This window comes from Lissotriton vulgaris, chromosome 9, assembly GCF_964263255.1.
Source record: "Lissotriton vulgaris chromosome 9, aLisVul1.2, whole genome shotgun sequence".
In the NCBI taxonomy this organism is placed as follows: domain Eukaryota; kingdom Metazoa; phylum Chordata; class Amphibia; order Caudata; family Salamandridae; genus Lissotriton; species Lissotriton vulgaris.
Window position 1 is genome coordinate 154,596,506 of NC_141697.1, and position 24,256 is coordinate 154,620,761.

At 40.1% G+C, this 24,256-nt stretch overlaps 1 protein-coding gene across 4 annotated transcripts in view; it reads left to right on the forward strand.

Moving 5' to 3' along the window:
* PTGR2 (prostaglandin reductase 2) overlaps positions 1 to 24,256 on the forward strand; it is a 465,729-nt gene that overhangs the window by 78,168 nt on the left and 363,305 nt on the right. For 3 of the 4 annotated variants that reach the window (XM_086937253.1, XM_086937255.1, XM_086937256.1), the window contains exon 2: positions 443 to 510. In XM_086937253.1, coding sequence (XP_086793379.1) covers positions 474 to 510 — 37 coding nt within the window. In that variant the 5' untranslated portion in view covers positions 443 to 473. The remainder of the gene's footprint in view (positions 1 to 442; positions 511 to 24,256) is intronic. The other variant, XM_086937254.1, reaches the window with a different exon arrangement.

Consider the following 24,256-nt stretch of genomic DNA (forward strand, 5'->3'; position numbering starts at 1 on the left):
GGAAGTTGAAACTGGAGGCTAAAAATTAAGTTAGTATCCTCAGATAGATTCATAGGACCAGTGCAAGTGCATCAAACAGAATATTGAATGGAGGACGAGTGGCCTCAATTGAATTTAGAAAAGCTCCAAACTTCCTATTAAAAGTTTTGATGTTTTTTAAATTTTGTTTGTGAATTAAATTAAATATTTCATCATTTGTGTACTTGTTTGATGAAATACTTGTTTCAGTCTTTTTTGTGTATCCTTTTGTGATTCAAATTACAGAGAATGTTTGAGGTCTCCGGGTACCACTAATGAATAGTTAGAGGTCCAAAGTAGTAAAAAAAGTGTTAAGGACCACTGCTCTAGGTCTTTAGTATTTTGATTTTCTTCAAATAAATAATATGGAAACTGTCTAAACAATCTAATCCTTAATCGATTCTGGTTTTTCTACATTCTACAGAGGAGGAATCGTGATAACTACTGACGAGAAGATGATTGTTCAAGGAGTTGTTCTCCATTCCCGGCCTGGTGTGTATTACCTGTTATTTATTGTTTAAGAGCAGTAGTTCCCTTGTTAAGGGTGATCTGTTACACAGTTAAAGATCAGCAACAATGAAATGCCATTAATAATGAAAGAGGAAATTGAGGCAGTGTGAAATAGCTGAACAGTTGTTTCTACAAAACGGATAATGTCTCTTAGTAAAACAGTTTGTGGACATCTATGATTTAGGCTGGTACAAAACTGTTCTGTTAAGGTTCGATGAGAGTAAATGCTTCTTGAATATTTTGACCATGCTAAATTTTCTGAGGCAGATCAGTTTAAGGACCTGATTTGAAGTTTGGCAGGTGGGTTACTCCAAGGCCGCCTGGTTGCAATTGTATTATATGCTGTGGCACTTGTAATAAGGCAAAAAGGATATCCGTCACTTTGGTGACTCAGTACCTGTCCACCAAACTCTAAATCAGGCTCGAGGTTGCTAGTACTGTATTTATAAAAGACTTTCTCTACCTAAAAGACGAATGTGCAGCACTTTGGGTAAGGCTTCTGTCAGATCACAGGAACTCTTGAGCTCTTCCCAAATTTCTCTTTTCAATGGAGCAAAAAAGGAAAGCCCTCACTGTGGAATTAGAATGCATAACCTCAAAGCCCCACCTCTCTCATGCCCCTGTCTAGTATGGATGACCCCAATCTCTGTTCTTCTGCATAGGCCCTACAAATTATACATGGGCACTTTGGCAAAAGAACTGTGATCACAGCAGCAATATGAGGTCTTGGCCGTGCTGCCTTCTTAAGGTAGAAATAGAGGAGCGAAGGTGAGAGAACAGAAGAGATGGCAGGCCATAAGAATAGAGAGGCCTGGCAAATGATGTGGAAGAAAGTGACAAGTGAAGGATGGTGAGGAGGGGTGCAGGCAAACAGGTGAACAGCGAAGAATGGCAAATAGCGAGAAGAAGTGCCAGATGGACAGTCCAAAGTGGGAGAAAATGAAGCAGATAAAAGCAATTAGAAAAAGAGGAAAAAAATCGAGGATCGATGAAGGTGTGGTAGATTAGGAGGGCCAGGCAACGTGAGAAGGCGGGGAGTGAGCTGTAAAGATTAGATTAAATGAGGGAGAAACAGTTGGCACATGTTTTAACTCCTACCCGAAATGGAGTTGGAAAACGTCCTTTAATTCTTTCATTTCTTAACTGGACTCGCTCAATCGCCCAGAAAAAGCTTGGTGTCTATTAGCAGAGTTGTTTTAATTTGTAACGTCATTGTAAAATTAGTCTTGATATTTTGACCTTTGCACTCAATAAGTGTGATTAATAACACGTTATTTAGAGCAACCGTGTACACATATACACATTTATTACTACAGTTCAAAGTTCAAATACACATTTTTACACCGGTACAAAAACATTACAATAGAAAAACACCTAGTCGGCATGTAACAATTACTTTACACAGGGAAACAAGACCTCCTAATGGCCACTACGTTTCTTGTGATTGAGACATGATTTTACATTCCCACACACATTTAAAGCCTTGCATCCTGACTTTTGTGAAATACTTTTGTTAAAACAAACACACATGAAAAATGGTGCGGCATGGACCATATATTCAGACGCACACAGTGTAATATGCTATTTATTACTGTAATTGAGAGAGTATCATCCTGACTCACTAAAGTCTTCGCCTCTTTGAGTTATATCCCCTCACCACACTCAAAAATTGGTAATTTAATAGCATATCACTCTCTCCACATCTGCATACCTGAACCCCAGATGGCAATATCGGACCATATTACATACACATAACTCTTTATGTAGTTTTGTATATTATATGTAGGCTGTGGGGTTTTAGGTTTAAACCTATAATAACTGATAAAACCCCACTGAAAGAGAAATAGCCCTCACCAGTGAAAACATATAAACACTGAAATAACACCTGCACAACTCACAAACTAATGCTATTCAAAGAAAGGAAAAAGAGAGTGAAAGAGTCCTTTTTTTCATCCTGAAGGGGCCAATACAATGTAACTTTGTTATACAAGCTAGCAGTAAGAAAAACTGGGCTAACATTATTCTGATTGAGTTTTGCTGTTTAGGGATGCACTAAAACATTGTTTCTTCTTCCTTTTGCTTTTTTCACTTTTGTGGTTTTTGGTCTAAAGATGCAGAGTTTATGAGCATGTTTTAGGTCGTGTTTAATTATTTTATAAACTTTAGAGAATCGGGAAATATCAAAATCATATTTGATATTTTGGCTGCGTTTAATTTTTTAACTGATAGGTAAAATGGCTGGTTTAATAAGAATCTTTCCTAATATGTGTCATCACATTTACCCATAGAGAATGGGTAAAAACCCTAATACATCAGCCTACAGTTTCTAGTGGGTCAGTATTGATAGTAGGTGAATTGCCAACACCTCAGGCTTTAAACATTCAATGCAAGGTATAGGGACAAGTATATGTATAAAGAGCGCTATCACCAAACATCTGAGATAGTGGTGAAAACATGACACCAGACTTTTGGAAAACATGGAATGCAGTGTCACTTGGAATGCTCTGCAAAAAAGGTTCTTTCCAAGTTCAACAAAGATTGGAGCTGTGTGATTACCTGTCAAAATTAATACCAAGCTGAAGTGATTCCCTGTAGGAGATCCTTACCACTTGTTAGATGGTATGCTGAAAGCATCTTTACAATCTTCAGAGGTAATGAGGGATGCTATTTACTTTTTAGTCCATTCTGGTGCACTGTTTTTTATGCACAGGAACTAAATCGCAAATATTTATAATTTCGTGCTTTGTGTGGCATCAAAAGAGTCATCCCAACTGTGTCCCTTGGTTGATGGTTCTCAGTCCAAGGGGCTATCAATGCTATATTATCCATGTGGCAACCGTTTACAGAATTTTTGCTGAGTGATGATGCCAAAGGCAAAAAATGTGAGGATCTTTGGTCGCATATTGATAGTGATGTGAAAAAAGTACACTCTAATGCATTATTCGATTTTTACAGGAAAACATAACTTCTGTAGTGGACATAATAAAAAAACTAGAGTCTGAAAAAACCCTTGTATGCCAAGTCTTCAGCATAATTGGTGAAGATGTGAAACATCTCCTTGAAAGTAGGCTGGGCGACACCTTTAGTGACGTTGACACTGCAACATGTTGCATGTTAGTCCCAATTTCCCCCGAGCACACAATTAATATATAAGTGTCCAGATATCCTGATGCTTAGATTAGTCAGCAAACCACAAAATTATAGTAAAGAAAAAGTCCTTTGATTGTCCTTCAGATTTTAATTCCAAATGTTCCAATATTGATCAGAGTCCAATGCAAATCTTCAGTACATCAATTCAGGTCAAGATGCCAACACGTGTTTCGTCGTGTGTGCATTTCACACATAGACTTCCTCAGGGCTGAAAACACAATATACAGAAGCCCTGTATTAAAATCCTTCATATTAAGAGCTTTCGGGAAATATAGGTATAGTCCCCATCACCACCGAACTTATTTCGTGCAAGAGAAGTGTGGGCTCAAGGTCGGAAAAAGATAGGAAAGAAGAATTGCTCCCAAACAGAATCCCCAACGAAAGGTGCGTACCCTAAAGCCAATAACACAAGAGAGAGTGAGGTCTCATATTCACCTTCAAATTTATAGGTATATAATTCTCTCACGACTTCAGTTCTTCTATCCAACAGATTTGCGAATGTCTGAATAATATAAAAGACAGACATCACAATATACTCAAATTGCTTGTTATACTTCTCCCTGCGTTCCTAGCAGAAGTCTACTTATTAAGTTACTCCACAAGTTTAAATAGTATATCCACTAAAGGGAACTCAATCATTCTAACTACATTCTCATTAATGCAAATTAACCAGTGATGGACTCGTCTTAGGGCTGCCTGCGTGAAACCACAATACAGTACAAGCTAGTGACTCACCCAAAGTCTCGTGGTGATCACTTCACGAGAATTACCTTATCGCCTCTGTCACAATCGTTCTGCAATAATTATCCATATGACAGAACAAACATAAGAAAATCTACACTCCCAAAATGTGAACTGAAAAACAGTGTGAAGACTACACTCACCAAATCCAGCAATATAAGTCTCTTATGCTGGGGCGCTGAAAATTAGAAACGTAAATATTCACCATACACGTAAAAATAACATTGGAATTATGTCAGTTACAAATTGCGCATATATATGCTCACCTATCTCATACCAAATAACCGCCCGGTCCCCAGGCAAATCCGTATAATCCAATGTATCTGTTGTATTTGATCAACTTCTAACAAATATAGGACCTTCGGTGAAAAAATTAAACAGAAGGTAAAAAACAGTTGTCCGTGATGGCGTTATAAGGATCATTTACCGGTACTCTCACAACCTAACCCCCGCGTATAAATCTTACCGAGGGTAGTCACTGCTCGTGGAACATCGTATAAGTCCCCACCTAGAACACGAAGGAAACCATTAAGTTCTGGCTTCAAAGCCGATTATTTCAGCATTTTAGGCTAAAACCCAAAGAAACGGCGCCGAGCACACAACCACTCACCCGGCGTGCAGCGGCAAGTGTCCTCGCTGAACTCCGGCGTTTGCTGTAAGCGCCATCTTGGGATATCTAATTATAGAATCTACTGCCGTCGCAGTAAGCGCCATCTTGTAATGGTGTAATACTGCCACCGTGAATCAATATATGCCCATAACTTAAATGTATGAATAATGTACCCCTTCGTGTTCAATAGTTTAAATCTAGCGTCAGGCGGCTCATACCAGGTAACGTATCGCCGCAAAATTCTCATTATCGAAAGATTAACAAATAAAGTACATTTGAAGTATATCATTATCACCGCTAAATTCTACTCATTATCGAAAGATTAATAAATAAAGTGCCATTGAAGTTATCACTATCACCTCAAAACTGTTAATTACTTCACACTGATGAAAATGGTAAGTGCAGGACAGAGTTACCACATATGACTCATTAAATCTAAATGATACTACCGTCACTCCATTGAATAACATAAGTGCCGATAGACTTATGTGGAAATCACTAACACGTTCCACAGACAAGACCAACAGAAGAAAATTACGGTCACCCTGTGTAGCTGGGTGTGTTGTAAATGCCTCCTCAGTAATAAAGCAAGAAGAGGTGTACAGATAGATTACACACCAAAGGAGGGAAAGACAGCCCAATATTTAGTGTATAAGAGCACAGTCTATAGCCCTGTACATATCTTGTATGTGAGAGCACAATAGATAACTCCCACTGAATACACTATTTGTTCACAAAATTCGGAGGAAAAAGAAAAGAACCTAATGGCAGTATATGTATATACGGTTGACAAAATAATACATCAGATACATCACAAAGATACAACATTTCTCAACCGTGATTACTGATACATAGATACAGACACTGTGCAATATTACTTTTCTTTACATATCACATACACATTGTTTCTCGAGAGCCAAGGTCATCATCATAAACATCATTAATCCTGACCCAAGTAGTATTGATACTCATTATCAATGTTCAAACCCCTACTTACAGCCCGAAGCTTCATAATCCAAATTACTTCCCTTCTTCTAAGCTTAAGTTGTCTATTGCCACCCCTGGGGTCGGCTGTAACATGATCTATTGCATGATAGCTAAATTGGTGTTGTTCCCGTTTATCATGATGCTGTACACTATGGGCTGCAATCGGGTATCTGGTGTCACCATTTTTCCAAGCACGAAAATGCTCTACCATTCTATCTCTCAATCTTCTAATGGTGCTACCCACATATATCTGACCACATGAGCAGGCAATGACATATACAACATAAGTAGTGTCACAGTTTATAAATGCATCTATGGTGTATGTCTCTGAGCCATTGTAACCGAAACGAAGTACTTTCTTCTCTGCCCATCTGCATGAGTTACAACGCCCACATTTATGAAAGCCCTTCCTGAAGTCATCAAGCCAAACTTCTCTCCTGGTTTTGATGGGATAACTTGGGCTTAAATCATTGGCTAGTGTCCTGCCCTTCCTGTACGCTATTGAAGGTTTCGCAGTTATGAATGGCAGTAAATCTTTATCCGCCTTCAATAAATGCCAGTGTCTGTTAATGATAGAGTAAAGAGTATTCGAGTCTGTATTGTATTGTGTGACCAGCCTCACTTTGTCTGGACTTTCACTAGTAACCACTTTGCTCGCTAAGGTCTGCTGTCTTTGTAGGTTCTTTGCCCTCCTCCTGGCTTTGCTGATTACATCTCTGTTATAACCTCTTGCCATAAATCTATTAGACATATCTTGTAGGTTATGCTCAAAATCCTCTTCTTCAGAGCAATTCCTTCTTGCTCTGGTCATCTCTGAATAGGGAATCGATCTTTTCTGACAATTTGGGTGACAACTGGTTGCATATAAAACTGCATTGCAACTCGTATCTTTCCTGAACATTCTCGAGCAGAGTCTCATGTCCTTCACAAAAAGCTCTACATCTAGAAATTCTATTCTCTTTGTGTCATGTTTGGTAGTAAACCGCAAGTTAACATTATTACTATTCAAGTAATCAAAGAAACAATGCAAGTCAGCAAGCGAACCAGTCCAGATCATAAGACAGTCGTCGATATATCTGCCCCAGTATTGAATATATTCCATCCATCTCTGTCCTCGACGGCCCCAGATCCACCTCGCCTCGAACCACCCCATAAAGAGGTTAGCGAAAGACGGAGCGAATCTGGAACCCATCGCGGTCCCAAGACGTTGTCTGTACCACTTCTGGTCGAATAAAAACACATTGTTTTTCAAGACAATATCAGTCATGCTTAGCAGCATCCCAGTGTGTTCGAAAAAATCTACTGATCTCTTGTTGAGAAAGGTTTCAATTGCCATAATGCCTAAGGAATGTTCAATATTTGAGTAAAGAGAAACCACATCAAGTGTTACCAAGTACATCCCTTCCTCCCATGTCACATCCGACATTATGTTAAGTACATGCTTAGTGTCCTGAATATAGGAGGGCAACGATTGTACATACGGTCTTAAGAATACATCTATGTACTGTGATATCTTCTCCGTGGGACCACCTATACCAGAAATAATAGGCCTCCCGGGTGGATTATCTCTGTTTTTATGAACTTTTGGCAATGTGTACAGGCAAGGAGCTTTAGGAGTCGAGACTAACAAGTAGTTATATTCATCGTTATCCAAAAGAGACAGGTCATACCACTCCTTAAGTTGGATATTAATACTCATTTTTAATTTCTCTATGGGATTACCACTAAGTATTTCATAGTAACGTGAGTCATTAAGTTGAGTATAAACTTCTGCATTATAATTAGTGGTGTCCATGACGACAATATTGCCGCCTTTATCCGCCATACGGATAGTGATGTCATCGTTGTCCCTCAAGGTCCTGAGCGCTGCCCTCTCTGAACTTGTCAGATTATCCGGTTTCCTTAGATGTCCGCTCCTAGAGCCCTTTTCAATCATCTTGTCTATGTCTAATTCCACCATTCTGTGAAAAGTATCTATTGTATTGCCTGTACTTAATTGTGGTGTCCACTTAGACTTCATTTTCAAACCACTACTCTCACTCAAAAATCTATTAATTTCAAGTTCATCAAGTAATTTCGCCATAGTAATGGGGTCTTGTTCACTTTCTGTTAGTGAAAGTAGTAGTTTGGTTGCATTCGCTCCCTCTATACTCAGATCACTCAGGGTCTGTGAATAATCAGAACTCATAGTTTTAATAGGTACATAGTTTTAATAGGTACATGCACAAAATTACTGGAGGAGATACACAAACTTGAAGAGGAGATTAAGGAATTAAATATGCCAGAGGCCACTGTCAAGAATTACACTATCCTTGATAATTATCTAAATGACCTTCAGGCAGATATCAAACGGAGGAAGGCACGTAAATTACAAAGGGATGAGAGGGATTATAAATCGGGCCGCGTTTTCACCTTTGCCAAAAGGTTCGATTACTTAATTAAACAATCCCGTGGTTCTAAACAGAAGTCCCATGTCACTGCTAGTGCGAGTGAGACAGAATTATCCTCGTTGGCTAGTAGTGAGAATGAGGAGGTGGGAGGTACATTGCAGGCTGATGGAGTGGTGGAAGACACTAGCAATAATTTTTTAGAGGAAGTGAAACGGGTCAGAATAGGGAATCGGGACAGTACCTACCAAGGCAGAGGTGGGGGTATGTCAAGACAAGACGAGGATCAAGGGGCAAGGGGTCAGCAGGCTCCAAGAAGAGGAATGAGACTCAGATCGTGGAAGGATTAACTCAGAGTCCTAATGTACAGAATTGGGAACTGGAGATTATTAATTTGTCGAAATTGATTCTTACTGATGATATGATCTCTCTGTTGAAAAAGGGTCTGGGTTTCTGTCCGAATGTATCGTCGGATTGGTATCATGCTAAAATTGATGTATATAAGTTTGTTCGGATATTGAAAATCAAGAAACATTTTGTGCATGTACCTATTAAAACTATGAGTTCTGATTATTCACAGACCCTGAGTGATCTGAGTATAGAGGGAGCGAATGCAACCAAACTACTACTTTCACTAACAGAAAGTGAACAAGACCCCATTACTATGGCGAAATTACTTGATGATCTTGAAATTAATAGATTTTTGAGTGAGAGTAGTGGTTTGAAAATGAAGTCTAAGTGGACACCACAATTAAGTACAGGCAATACAATAGATACTTTCACAGAATGGTGGAATTAGACATAGACAAGATGATTGAAAAGGGCTCTAGGAGCGGACATCTAAGGAAACCGGATAATCTGACAAGTTCAGAGAGGGCAGCGCTCAGGACCTTGAGGGACAACGATGACATCACTATCCGTATGGCGGATAAAGGCGGCAATATTGTCGTCATGGACACCACTAATTATAATGCAGAAGTTTATACTCAACTTAATGACTCACGTTACTATGAAATACTTAGTGGTAATCCCCTAGAGAAATTAAAAATGAGTATTAATATCCAACTTAAGGAGTGGTATGACCTGTCTCTTTTGGATAACGATGAATATAACTACTTGTTAGTCTCGACTCCTAAAGCTCCTTGCCTGTACACATTGCCAAAAGTTCATAAAAACAGAGATAATCCACCCGGGAGGCCTATTATTTCTGGTATAGGTGGTCCCACGGAGAAGATATCACAGTACATAGATGTATTCTTAAGACCGTATGTACAATCGTTGCCCTCCTATATTCAGGACACTAAGCATGTACTTAACATAATGTCGGATGTGACATGGGAGGAAGGGATGTACTTGGTAACACTTGATGTGGTTTCTCTTTACTCAAATATTGAACATTCCTTAGGCATTATGGCAATTGAAACCTTTCTCAACAAGAGATCAGTAGATTTTTTCGAACACACTGGGATGCTGCTAAGCATGACTGATATTGTCTTGAAAAACAATGTGTTTTTATTCGACCAGAAGTGGTACAGACAACGTCTTGGGACCGCGATGGGTTCCAGATTCGCTCCGTCTTTCGCTAACCTCTTTATGGGGTGGTTCGAGGCGGAGTGGATCTGGGGCCGTCGAGGACAGAGATGGATGGAATATATTCAATACTGGGGCAGATATATCGACGACTGTCTTATGATCTGGACTGGTTCGCTTGCTGACTTGCATTGTTTCTTTGATTACTTGAATAGTAATAATGTTAACTTACGGTTTACTACCAAACATGACACAAAGAGAATAGAATTTCTAGATGTAGAGCTTTTTGTGAAGGACATGAGACTCTGCTCGAGAATGTTCAGGAAAGATACGAGTTGCAATGCAGTTTTATATGCAACCAGTTGTCACCCAAATTGTCAGAAAAGATCGATTCCCTATTCAGAGATGACCAGAGCAAGAAGGAATTGCTCTGAAGAAGAGGATTTTGAGCATAACCTACAAGATATGTCTAATAGATTTATGGCAAGAGGTTATAACAGAGATGTAATCAGCAAAGCCAGGAGGAGGGCAAAGAACCTACAAAGACAGCAGACCTTAGCGAGCAAAGTGGTTACTAGTGAAAGTCCAGACAAAGTGAGGCTGGTCACACAATACAATACAGACTCGAATACTCTTTACTCTATCATTAACAGACACTGGCATTTATTGAAGGCGGATAAAGATTTACTGCCATTCATAACTGCGAAACCTTCAATAGCGTACAGGAAGGGCAGGACACTAGCCAATGATTTAAGCCCAAGTTATCCCATCAAAACCAGGAGAGAAGTTTGGCTTGATGACTTCAGGAAGGGCTTTCATAAATGTGGGCGTTGTAACTCATGCAGATGGGCAGAGAAGAAAGTACTTCGTTTCGGTTACAATGGCTCAGAGACATACACCATAGATGCATTTATAAACTGTGACGCTACTTATGTTGTATATGTCATTGCCTGCTCATGTGGTCAGATATATGTGGGTAGCACCATTAGAAGATTGAGAGATAGAATGGTAGAGCATTTTCGTGCTTGGAAAAATGGTGACACCAGATACCCGATTGCAGCCCATAGTGTACAGCATCATGATAAACGGGAACAACACCAATTTAGCTATCATGCAATAGATCATGTTACAGCCGACCCCAGGGGTGGCAATAGACAACTTAAGCTTAGAAGAAGGGAAGTAATTTGGATTATGAAGCTTCGGGCTGTAAGTAGGGGTTTGAACATTGATAATGAGTATCAATACTACTTGGGTCAGGATTAATGATGTTTATGATGATGACCTTGGCTCTCGAGAAACAATGTGTATGTGATATGTAAAGAAAAGTAATATTGCACAGTGTCTGTATCTATGTATCAGTAATCACGGTTGAGAAATGTTGTATCTTTGTGATGTATCTGATGTATTATTTTGTCAACCGTATATACATATACTGCCATTAGGTTCTTTTCTTTTTCCTCCGAATTTTGTGAACAAATAGTGTATTCAGTGGGAGTTATCTATTGTGCTCTCACATACAAGATATGTACAGGGCTATAGACTGTGCTCTTATACACTAAATATTGGGCTGTCTTTCCCTCCTTTGGTGTGTAATCTATCTGTACACCTCTTCTTGCTTTATTACTGAGGAGGCATTTACAACACACCCAGCTACACAGGGTGACCGTAATTTTCTTCTGTTGGTCTTGTCTGTGGAACGCGTTAGTGATTTCCACATAAGTCTATCGGCACTTATGTTATTCAATGGAGTGACGGTAGTATCATTTAGATTTAATGAGTCATATGTGGTAACTCTGTCCTGCACTTACCATTTTCATCAGTGTGAAGTAATTAACAGTTTTGAGGTGATAGTGATAACTTCAATGGCACTTTATTTATTAATCTTTCGATAATGAGTAGAATTTAGCGGTGATAATGATATACTTCAAATGTACTTTATTTGTTAATCTTTCGATAATGAGAATTTTGCGGCGATACGTTACCTGGTATGAGCCGCCTGACGCTAGATTTAAACTATTGAACACGAAGGGGTACATTATTCATACATTTAAGTTATGGGCATATATTGATTCACGGTGGCAGTATTACACCATTACAAGATGGCGCTTACTGCGACGGCAGTAGATTCTATAATTAGATATCCCAAGATGGCGCTTACAGCAAACGCCGGAGTTCAGCGAGGACACTTGCCGCTGCACGCCGGGTGAGTGGTTGTGTGCTCGGCGCCGTTTCTTTGGGTTTTAGCCTAAAATGCTGAAATAATCGGCTTTGAAGCCAGAACTTAATGGTTTCCTTCGTGTTCTAGGTGGGGACTTATACGATGTTCCACGAGCAGTGACTACCCTCGGTAAGATTTATACGCGGGGGTTAGGTTGTGAGAGTACCAGTAAATGATCCTTATAACGCCATCACGGACAACTGTTTTTTACCTTCTGTTTAATTTTTTCACCGAAGGTCCTATATTTGTTAGAAGTTGATCAAATACAACAGATACATTGGATTATACGGATTTGCCTGGGGACCGGGCGGTTATTTGGTATGAGATAGGTGAGCATATATATGCGCAATTTGTAACTGACATAATTCCAATGTTATTTTTACGTGTATGGTGAATATTTACGTTTCTAATTTTCAGCGCCCCAGCATAAGAGACTTATATTGCTGGATTTGGTGAGTGTAGTCTTCACACTGTTTTTCAGTTCACATTTTGGGAGTGTAGATTTTCTTATGTTTGTTCTGTCATATGGATAATTATTGCAGAACGATTGTGACAGAGGCGATAAGGTAATTCTCGTGAAGTGATCACCACGAGACTTTGGGTGAGTCACTAGCTTGTACTGTATTGTGGTTTCACGCAGGCAGCCCTAAGACGAGTCCATCACTGGTTAATTTGCATTAATGAGAATGTAGTTAGAATGATTGAGTTCCCTTTAGTGGATATACTATTTAAACTTGTGGAGTAACTTAATAAGTAGACTTCTGCTAGGAACGCAGGGAGAAGTATAACAAGCAATTTGAGTATATTGTGATGTCTGTCTTTTATATTATTCAGACATTCGCAAATCTGTTGGATAGAAGAACTGAAGTCGTGAGAGAATTATATACCTATAAATTTGAAGGTGAATATGAGACCTCACTCTCTCTTGTGTTATTGGCTTTAGGGTACGCACCTTTCGTTGGGGATTCTGTTTGGGAGCAATTCTTCTTTCCTATCTTTTTCCGACCTTGAGCCCACACTTCTCTTGCACGAAATAAGTTCGGTGGTGATGGGGACTATACCTATATTTCCCGAAAGCTCTTAATATGAAGGATTTTAATACAGGGCTTCTGTATATTGTGTTTTCAGCCCTGAGGAAGTCTATGTGTGAAATGCACACACGACGAAACACGTGTTGGCATCTTGACCTGAATTGATGTACTGAAGATTTGCATTGGACTCTGATCAATAGTGGAACATTTGGAATTAAAATCTGAAGGACAATCAAAGGACTTTTTCTTTACTATAATTTTGTGGTTTGCTGACTAATCTAAGCATCAGGATATCTGGACACTTATATATTAATTGTGTGCTCGGGGGCAATTGGGACTGTTCCATTTCTGTGTGTCACAGAGAGATAAGGGTGTCGGATACACGCCCTTCCCCTAGATGCACCATCAACGACTATGTATATAGCTAACACTATTCCCTGATAATTAGAGGAGCGCCCTGAGTTTTGTTTGTATCCCAAGTTTGTAGTATGTTGCATGTTAGAGTGCTTGCCACTTGGCAAGCAAAGCAATGTTGAAGAGCAATTCAGGAACGCTTATTTTACAATGTATGAGAAATGGCTTGCAATGATGCTTAGAAATGTCCCTTCAGCACCAATGTCATCTGAAGTCAATGAAATTTCACTGAGGTACTCTGTACAAGTTCTAGAGCCCTTCAGTATAGGGGAATTTCCTCCGTAGTTTCAAAAGTGCTGCTTCATTTCTGACCGCTTCAATAACTCTGAGGGCATAAGCGCACGGCTCAATGCAAATGTTGCAGAACCTGCCCTGAGAATCGCAATCTTCAAGTGCAGCAGTATTGGAATGGAAAGCTATGTCAGTGGCCAAAGTTAACAAATTGTGTACTGGCTGTTCTGGCGTTGCCCTTCTCAAGTCCCAATGTTGAGAGGGTCTTTTCACAGAAGTTTACATGGGAAGGAAAGAGCAAGCGCACATGACCAAAGACTCACTGAAGAAGTATTGTATGGTGTACTACAATAAGTTTAATTTGCAAAAATCTATTTGGACCTCACATACACTATACGTACACTGTCTATATACCATGTTCTATCAGTGCAGAAAACAAGCAATAATAAAAGCAAAACGTTCCATAAACACCGGAAAAACACTTTCTAAGTTGTTTTTAGTGGCGCAAAAATGTGTAATCACTGATAACAACTTTTTTAAGGTATTGAAATCACTTGAAAACACTGAAAAACCCCACCAGAATTTACCAAAAATAGAAACTGAAAACAGGAAAACCTAATTATATGATTTATTAATTGGTATTAGTACTCTTTATAATGATGTGTAGCATTTGAGAGTCAGCTGTTCGATATTTGCCTGAGCCTGCAGGTATGCCTGTCAGTATTTTGAGAAAGGTGTGTGTTTATTCTGTATAATGTACTGATGTTTAAAATGTGCTATCGGCAATGATATGTATTGTTTTAGGACAAATTGTAAATGCAAAGGGCATTATAAGGAAACTAAAACCGTTTGTAGAGAAGTACAAAGTAGCTTTAACAAGACCTATATAAAAGAAAATAAGGTGCAAAGTGGACTGTGTAACTTTTTGCTAACAGGGCTTTGCATTTACAATGTTTATTTTCACATACTGGTAGATGTTTGCATCAAGGATGTGCCTTCAAGGGAGAGCTTGTCAAATGTTCAGATTAATACTCTTAGAGCAGCACTATCATTGTGAAAGGTGTTTTTCTACCAGCATTGAAAGAAAGATGAAATAGTGTGTTAATAATCCATTTAACGTTTTTACTTGTTTAGGGAAGCTAAATAACCTGCAAATGAATTATGCATGAATTATTAAAAATATGAGCTTTGAAACCACTGGTATACAAGATGGATTACCCATGTAACGTTATCAATCTATCTTTCTCAATATATTTGAGTGTGATCAAGGGCTTCAATAGCCCAAAACGCGTCATTCGCAGGCTGTGAAAGCAATAAAGGCCTTCTTTGCCTGAAGAGCTGTGGGGTCCGGGCCGAGTCTCCTTCTTCGCCACCGGCATTGCGGGTTGGAAGTGGTGGGAGTTGCTGATTGGATATATATATAAGCCCCTGCTATACCGTCAACTTTCTTCCGTGGGACAGCAACCAGTACCTTTTCTCTTCGAGTATCCGGAGTGGATATCTGAGTTTTGAACCCCGGGAGATATTTGGAAACGGCAGAGGGAAGTGTGCGCGACGTCTGGTAGGACATTTATTCCAATTTACCAGTTGGTCGTTTTTCAAGGTGCACTACGAACATTAGCCATACCATTTAAGCGCTTTTAATTATGGCCGCTGAGAGACTGCGCAGTCGAGCTGAGGCAGCAGATTCCATGTTTTTGGATTCCCCGGCTGGGGGATCCTCGAGCACCACACCGTCTGTTCAGGAAACGGGTAATAACACCACCAAAGATTTATTTAAAAGATTAGAACGCGCTATGGTGGGAACACCGATCCCTTTCCCGTTATCTAGAGGTTGGACGAGTGCCAAGAGGGTTGAGAATTACTATCGCTCCGAGTTACGAGAACCCAGATCCAGCCATGTTAGCGGAGTGGGCGGAAGCCAATCTCAACTCCTCAAGTAAATTACTGCACATTTTGGTAAAATATGCCGATAGTGATGGCAAAAAATTACAGAAAGAAATTGATATTTTGGAGGATGAAATATCCAAATTAGAAGTCACTGACCAGATTACAAAATTGAGAGCTGACATGATGATCCGCCTGAACAAAGAGGAGGAAACTATCAAAAAAAGAAAAGCCTTTAAATTTGAAAGGGATCGAGTGGACTACTTAAATGGTCAAGTTTTCACTTTTGCTAAGAGGTATGATGCTGTGAAAGCAAAAGCATGTACTAACAAAATCAGTCAGCAGACAAATGAATCCATGCTAATGCCTGCATCCTCATTCTCCAGCTTAAGTTCAGCTGTGGAAAGCGATCCAGAACCAGACCCCACTCGTGAGACCAACTTGGGGTTTACCAAACTTTCCCTGGCCCAAGAAGTTGATTGTCTGTGCCAGGACCAACGAGAAACCTTGAGGTCACACAAAGCCTACGTACCAAAAAACAACGGTCCAACTACAAACGTTGGCAACGTAGGAAGTGCCGCGCCAGGAACCTCAAGCGGCAACAATCCGACCAAACAAGGTCACTGGAAGCGATATCAGAGGAAAACGAAGAAAACAAAGCCAAATCAGTATTCAATCTCTCAGATCTCAGTTTAACATCAGAGGAAATATCTGTGCTTAATCTGGGGCTATCGTATTGCCCACCATGCAATATGAACTATGCTGATACCCGCATGGATATATACAGGTTCACACGCAAGTTAAAATTGAAAAAGTTTTTTGCACAACAACCAAAAAAGAAAAATATTCACCCTGAGATGACATCAAGTGCCAACACGATCAGTAGCCAGAGCCAGGCAACTATTGATACTTTATGGGATCTACAAAATGAGGCTGCAGTGGGCAACACAGCAGAAACATTGTACAATACCAGAGGACAACAGATCACCCCTTTCAAGGCTAAATCCACCTTTCAACCAATCATGGTTCATGACAACTTGGATACGTTCCAGGAGATAGTGGTACAGGAAGTAAAACAACTTTATACTGCCACAAACAAAAAGAAGTTCTTCATATCTAAACAGAACTGGTGCTATAAACAACTCATCACTAAACTACAAAACAATCACAATATCATCGTGAAACAGGCCGATAAAGGCGGCAACGTAGTGCTTTGGCCCAAAGATATGTACCTCAAAGAGGCAGAACTTCAATTGAACGACATATCCTGTTATCGAAGGAGCAATATCCAGACTGTAAAAACCATGTGGGTGGAACAATACCAAAAATTACAAGCTTGGAGAAGTGCTGGACTTCTCACACATGAGGAATTCAGATACCTAAAGAAAGATCATCCTGTTATCCCCTCATTTTATTTGATTCCTAAAATTCATAAGGACATTGTTACCCCGCCTGGACCACCTATTATTTCTGCTATTGACAGTTCGTTGGAGCACGTATCAAAATACATTGATTTTTTCTTACAAGGCTATGTCAAGACTCTCAATTCTTATGTCAAGGATTCCTTTGATTTCCTGAGCAAAATTGAACATTTTGTTTGAGAAGAAGATATGCTATTATTGACCTTGGATGTTTCATCCCTTTATACCTCAATCAGACATTGTGACGGACTCAAAGCTCTGGATTACTATCTGAATAAGGGCCCTCCACATTCGATGGCACACAACAGAATGCTGTTAGATATGACCAGAATGTGCCTAGAACAGAATTTTTTCATCTTCAATGGCGTAATTTACCATCCGGTTAGAGGTGTGGCGATGGGGGCCTGTTTCTCGCCTAGCTACGCGTGTTTACACGTGGGGCTATGGGAGGAACAGGTCCTAGTCGGTAGGCACCACAACTTTATTTCTGAAAACATTGTTTTGTATTTACGTTACATTGATGATATTTTTCTTATTTGGAAGGGTAGTGTTAACAGTGCCAGAGCTTTTGTTGATTTGATTAATGTTAACAGCATCAATCTTAATTTCACTTCAAATATGAGTTCTGATTCCATTTGTTTCTTAGATGTTGAGGTATTTGTGAAAGATAACACTCTAAACACAAGATTATACAGAAAGCCCAGTGCAGGGAACACTATATTACATTCTAATAGTCAACATCCAGCCCATTTGATTCGGAGCATTCCTTTCGGGGAAATGCTCCGAATCAAAAGAATCTGCAGCACTGATGACGAATGTGCGGCTGCGCAGGAGTCATGCAGATTGCGTTTCCTTGAAAGGGGTTACTCAAATGTCATTCTCACAAAGGCCATCAATCGATCAAACTCAGTCAGCAGACAAGAGGCATTGATTCCTAAAATCAGAACCATCCAGATGGATGTTGCCATGGGAGGGCAGGAAACCACCAGTTCTCCTCGTGTTATCTTGACATTCAACCGACAACACGGGGCTCTTCGTAACATCTTTTATAAAAACTGGAACTTGGTTAAAAGTGACCCTATAATAGGACACTTAGTTGACAATAAACCACAGTTAACTTTCCGCAAATCTCCTTCCATGTCTAAAGCTTTAGTTAGTAACACCATAGAGCCAAAAGCCTCCACTACTTGGATGACACTTAAGAAGGGCTTCAAAACATGTCCACAATGCAAAGCCTGTCGTTTTGGCAGCAATAGGACTCATTTTGTGAGCCCCTTTCGTGATCATCCAATTGCGATTACTAAGTGGCTTACCTGCAAGACTGAGTTTGTCATTTATGTGTTGGAGTGTCCGTGTGGACTCCAATATGTGGGCAGCACTAAGCTGCCCGCCCACAAACGGATACTCCAACACATACGTGCAATTTCAGGGCACGACCAGAATTATCCGGTTGCCAGGCACTTCCAGGAGAAACATCTAGGCATACCTTATAAACTCCAATATTTTTTAATTGACTGTGTTGAAGTTTCAAGGAGGTGAGGGGACCGTGAGGCTAAACTCCGTCTCCTTGAAACTAGATATATATTGGAGCTCAATACAAAATATCTGAATGGATTAAATGACAGGGAAGATCTTTATACCTGCATTTAAAACCATCCTGTATGCCTTAAGTCCTGTCCGGATACAAAATTCATTCCATCTCAACAATGTCAATCTTTATGATAGTAAACTCAGGACATAGTGGTGTCTCTTCTGTAATCAATAATTGTTTTTAAAAGAAATCATGAATTTCAGTATTTTTCAATATTAATATGAATTATCTGTTGTCTCTTTTTGCAACATGTATTGCTATTTTTGCACAAATCACTTTAGCACTTTATTGTTTTTAGCAGGCATTATGGCAGCCCCACTTGGGCTCTATTTAGATTATCATATATTTTTTTGAATCATGATATGATTGTTGTTACAGTATATAAGAGTATATTACATGGCTTATTGCATTACATTATGAATTTTAATGTTTGCTTATATATATTGGGTTGACATTCCTTACACATAGGCACAATTACTTGTCATGTTGTAGTATCATCCAATTATTTATAATGCTATGTAAATATGTTTGTAAATATATTTATTATGAAAACTTACTTTTATACTAAGATGAAAATTGTGGTGAAAAATACATTTGTTCCCCAGGGATTTTCCGCTATTTCGTCAGTAACATCAGCGTCATCTTGTACAGTATTTCTTTCATGTTCATGATTCATTTGTATGCACTGCCACTTTAAATCTATGACGAGCAGTTTGTCATGTGATCAAGCGCTGGCTTCACTAAAATAAACCACCTTGCACCAGCACTTTACGGGTCGACTCTTTGTCATGGAGAACTAGGCAGTTCCTTGCTGCCGATGGTGTGACACGCCTCGTATATATATATATATATATATATATATATATATATATATATACATACATACATATTCACGAGGCTTGTCACACCATCGGCAGCAAGGAACTGCCGCTTGGGAGATCACTCGATGGCGCTCATTAATCATGCGTTTCTTTTCTTGTTATTTCCAGTTTAATTTATTTATTTCCCCGCCCTTTCATGGGCGTATGCAAGGAACAAAACTTTATAGTGCATGCTGGGACACTGGGTCCTAAATGCGAGAATTATCAGTCCTTTTAGTAAGTTCAGATGTTCATTTGCTCAATTATGAATTATTATTACCTTAGTGTAGGTCGTGCTTTTCTTCAAACAGGCTCATTAAGCATATGGAGCGCCATGCCACGCAAGTTCAGACAGTGCTAGCCTGCAGCCTCATACAGCTGTTTTGCCTTTTCTCCCCCAGCTGATGATGGTGCCTCTCCCCACGGTCAGGCTCCGTGAAAGAATTTTGTAAAACAAATGTCTTGCAGCTTGGGAGATCACTCGATGGCGCTCATTAATCATGCAGTCTGCCTTCATACTTCACACAGTATTTCGTATGCCAACGCGTTTCAAGATGAAAACCTCTTCTTCCTGGGCAGCATTTGACAAATTTGAGGCTCGCATTTCTTTTCCTGTTATTTCCAGTTTAATTTATTTATTCCCCCCCCCTTTCATGGGCGTATGCAAGGAGCAAAACTTTATAGTGCATGCTGGGACACTGGGTCCTAAATGCGAGAATTATCAGTCCTTTTAGTAAGTTCAAATGTTCATTTGCTCAATTATGAATTATTATTACCTTGGTAGGTCGTGCTTTTCTTCAAACAGGCTCATTAAGCATATGGAGCGCCATGCCACGCAAGTTCAGACAGTGCTAGCCTGTCTTTTTTCTTTTTGTTCACCAAAAGTCGTCCGTGTACGGAGGGCGCACTTTGCACAGCCGGTGCGAACAACGGGGACTGACTTTCCCCGCTAAAAATTATTCACCAATAAAGAAAATGCTCGCACTCGCCCAGTGCAATACTCCAGGTTTATTTCAAAGGCTTTGCCAGCACTCCACACACCTACGCTTTTCGACCAGCAGGTCTTGGTCACAGTGTCAACAAGTGGCGAGTGGGAGCATTTTATTTATTGGTGAAGAATATATATATGTATATATATATGTATATATATATATATATATATATATATATATATATATATATATATATACACACACACTTTATTATATTTTCACTGAAAAAAGCTAAGGTTACAGAGACGTTATAGTTAGGCGCAGGGTTCACTCGTACGAAACCAAAATAATTCAGACGTTATAATTAGCTGAGATGACTATAACTCGCACCACCGCAATGCACTGCTAATGACCTCACATATTACATCACTCATGACATGGTCAGTGATATGTAATGTAAAATGTAGTGGTACTTGTATAGCGCACAAATCACCATGAGGCCTCTCTGCGCTTGTACGAATACCGCTGAGGAACCCTTCCTGGCCTTTCCCTGTGATGTGCCCACTCCTGGGCACCCCCAAGGTGAAGCCAGACATCCTAGCATTGTTGGGGCCGTTGTGGAGATTAAGCAAGCTATTGCCCATTGTTGCAGAGTGGGACCCATGATTAGAATAGGCACTGAGGCGAGAATTATCAGGTCCGGGGAAATTGAGCCCAAGAACCGCCGATTGAACCCTGGTCCCGGGCCAGACCTCTGCATCAGGGTCTGCCGCTCTAACCATTGAGCCACACTTCTCCACTGTCACTGATGACATCTCAAATTACATCACTCATGACATCATCCAGTAATTGTAACTGTTATTCTAAAATGTATGGTTGTTAAATATATATGCCAAAGTCTATTGATGAATCAGTGGGTGTATGAGTGCCTGTATGGATGATTCAGTGGGCGCATGACTGCTGTATAAGTGAGTGATTAGGTGTCTTAGTGAATTTATGGGCGAGTGACTAGGTAGTGGGAGTGTCTGTATTAGTCTGTCTGTTGGTAGCTAAGTGGTTATTTGGATTGGTGAGTGGGTATGTGAGTGGCTGTATGTCAGTCAGTCATAAAAACTTTTATTCGGTTACAGTTTTGCATAATCATAAAAAGTACAAACGATAGATAAAAGACTATGTTTCTATATACATCTTGATTAATAGAAGCACAGTTCATTAAAAACATTTTTTTTTAAAAAAGATTATAAAAAAGAAACTTCGTTTAACAGATGACATACATTTAGAACAGTAAGCTGGGCCTCAAGTTTGCTGCGACAAATTTTAAGCACAAATCTAATAAAATCATTACAAAGTTGGTGTTATAATCAAGGTCCGTGGGCAGCACTAAACAGTAAGTATAATTTTGACACAGGTTGCTAAGCCACACTAACACTGCGCCGGATATTTAAACATAGTTTTAAGAAGTCAGCTACACATTTTGCATTATATACAGAGTCCAAGGACTGTAGTGCCAAGTAAGCGGGCCGACACGTTCTCAAACCCATTGTACGCAGTACAGGCAAAATCCAGCGCTTACGTCGGATCGTATAATATCTACAAAACAGTATTATATGGATTGTTGACTGGTCCGAGATCCCATCGCAGGGACATTTCATTAAATTCTGTGACCAGTCTTGCTGTTTCGGATATGTTACTAGATGGTAAAATGTATTAAATCTGAACCTGGTCAGTAAATATTTGTTGTAAGTGCTTAAATAAAAGGTTAAATATGGCTGGATCCCCAAAGTAGTCTGAATTGTTAGAATATGAGCGTTTGAAGGTTTGCTTATTTCCTGTGTCAATCGTAGTTTCCTGAGATGAGAGAGGCAGAGTTTTTTCAGATCTTTCCTAGAAATATCCGTCAGTGTAGATGGATCCCAGAAATATGTAATACGATCCAAGTCGCCTAGGAAGTTTTTGACATACCGAAGCCATGGAGTGTTATGCCAGTTAGCTAGGGCCAGTCAGTCTGTTAAGAGTGAGCGGGTTAGGTGGCACTGCGTTTTAGTCCAAACACGGTGCCACAAAAGGATCGGCTGAACCCTGATGATATCGGTCAGATAATCAATTCCCAGCTCAATGTGACAACCATACGTAGGGGCACTTTGGGGTACAGCCAGCAGATATTTTATAAACCCATTCTCAACTATTTGGAGGGCTTCAACTGGTGCGTACCCCCAGACCCCTGCCCCGTAGGTCGCTACGCTATGGCATTTGGCATAATAGATTTTTAGTAATTCCGCTGCGGCGGGTTTACCCAATTTCCTTGAAAAGGAAACTAGGGCAGAGGTTGCTCTCTGAAAGAGCAGTTATTTGCTGACTAAACCTTGCTTCCAACTTAGCTTGTCGTCCACTAGGATTCCTAAGTATGGATACTCCCTGGTTCGTTCCAACCTGACGTTGTCAATAACTATTGGTTTGGTTTTCTTCGCCCTAGGCCCAATGTGCATTACAAAAGTTTTATTTTTATTTACTTCTAAACCCAAAGATGACATGAATTCGCAGTACTTATTTAGTTGGAGTTGGTTGAGTGTTCTTGCTAATATTCCAGAATCATCTGCATATAATAATGCAGGAATTGGGCGATGCTTAATGGTTGGAAGATCCTGGCTCCCTTCAAGCATGGCCACTTCTAGGCCATTTGTATACAGATTAAATAAGAAGGGGGCCAGGACACAGCCCTGTCTAACCCCCCTACTGACAACAAAGGATGGTGACAGTTCTCCATTTACTCCGTATCTGACGCAAGCTGAGGCGTCAGAGTAGAGTTCGTGGAGAAAGTTAATGAGAGGGGGGTCGACCCCTAGCTCGCCGAGTATAGACCACAGCTTCGAATGGATGACACAATCGAAAGCTGCGCTAAGATCGACGTAAACTAGATATTAATTAGCCCCTTTACCTCCTACATACTTGCCAATCAAGAGGGCTAAATTTAAAGCCTGCTCCACGGTGCCAAGGCCCTCATGGAAGCCGTATTGCAGGCCGGTCATGATGTTATTCGTGGTCGCCCAACCCTGAAGGCGCTCCAGGATTAACCGACCCGCAACTTTGCCCATGGAATCCAGGAGGGAGATCGGCCTGTAGCAGGCTGGTTTGTTACGCTCACCTTTCTTAAAGATAGGAAGGAGAATTGAGGTGGACCAGGATTCTATTAGACCTATATTTGTAACAGCGGACATAACCTCGGTGATAAGAGGTGTCCAAAGGTCTGGGCAGTATGCAAAGATGTCCAGGGGGACCCCGTCCGGGCCTGGTGCCTTGCCAGTCTTAGATGAAGATAATGCTTTAATAACCTCCTTATGGCTAAACACGAGATCTATTGGATAAGTCTGTCTTAAGCTTCCATCCTCCCTACCTTCAGTGATAGTCTGTGTAAGTGGACCACCAAATATTTTGGAAAAGTGTGCTACCCACTCTTCGGCTGACACCACCACATCAAGATGGCGGGGAGTGGTGGTATCGACCAAAAAGGGTGATTTAACCGTGCGCCAAAACAGGGAGCTGTCTTTTGTAAGACAGCTCTCGTGAAGTTGGGCCCACAGTTTTTTCTTTATTTCTTTCCTGCGGTTGTATTGAGCTAAGTTATAGCCCTTTCTAAGTAATTTAATTTCATCTTGGTCTCTAACAGGTTTATGCAGGGCAGTTTTTAAGTTACTCAGGGCTTTGCGACAATCTGAATGAAACCAGCCGTTAGTTTTTGGT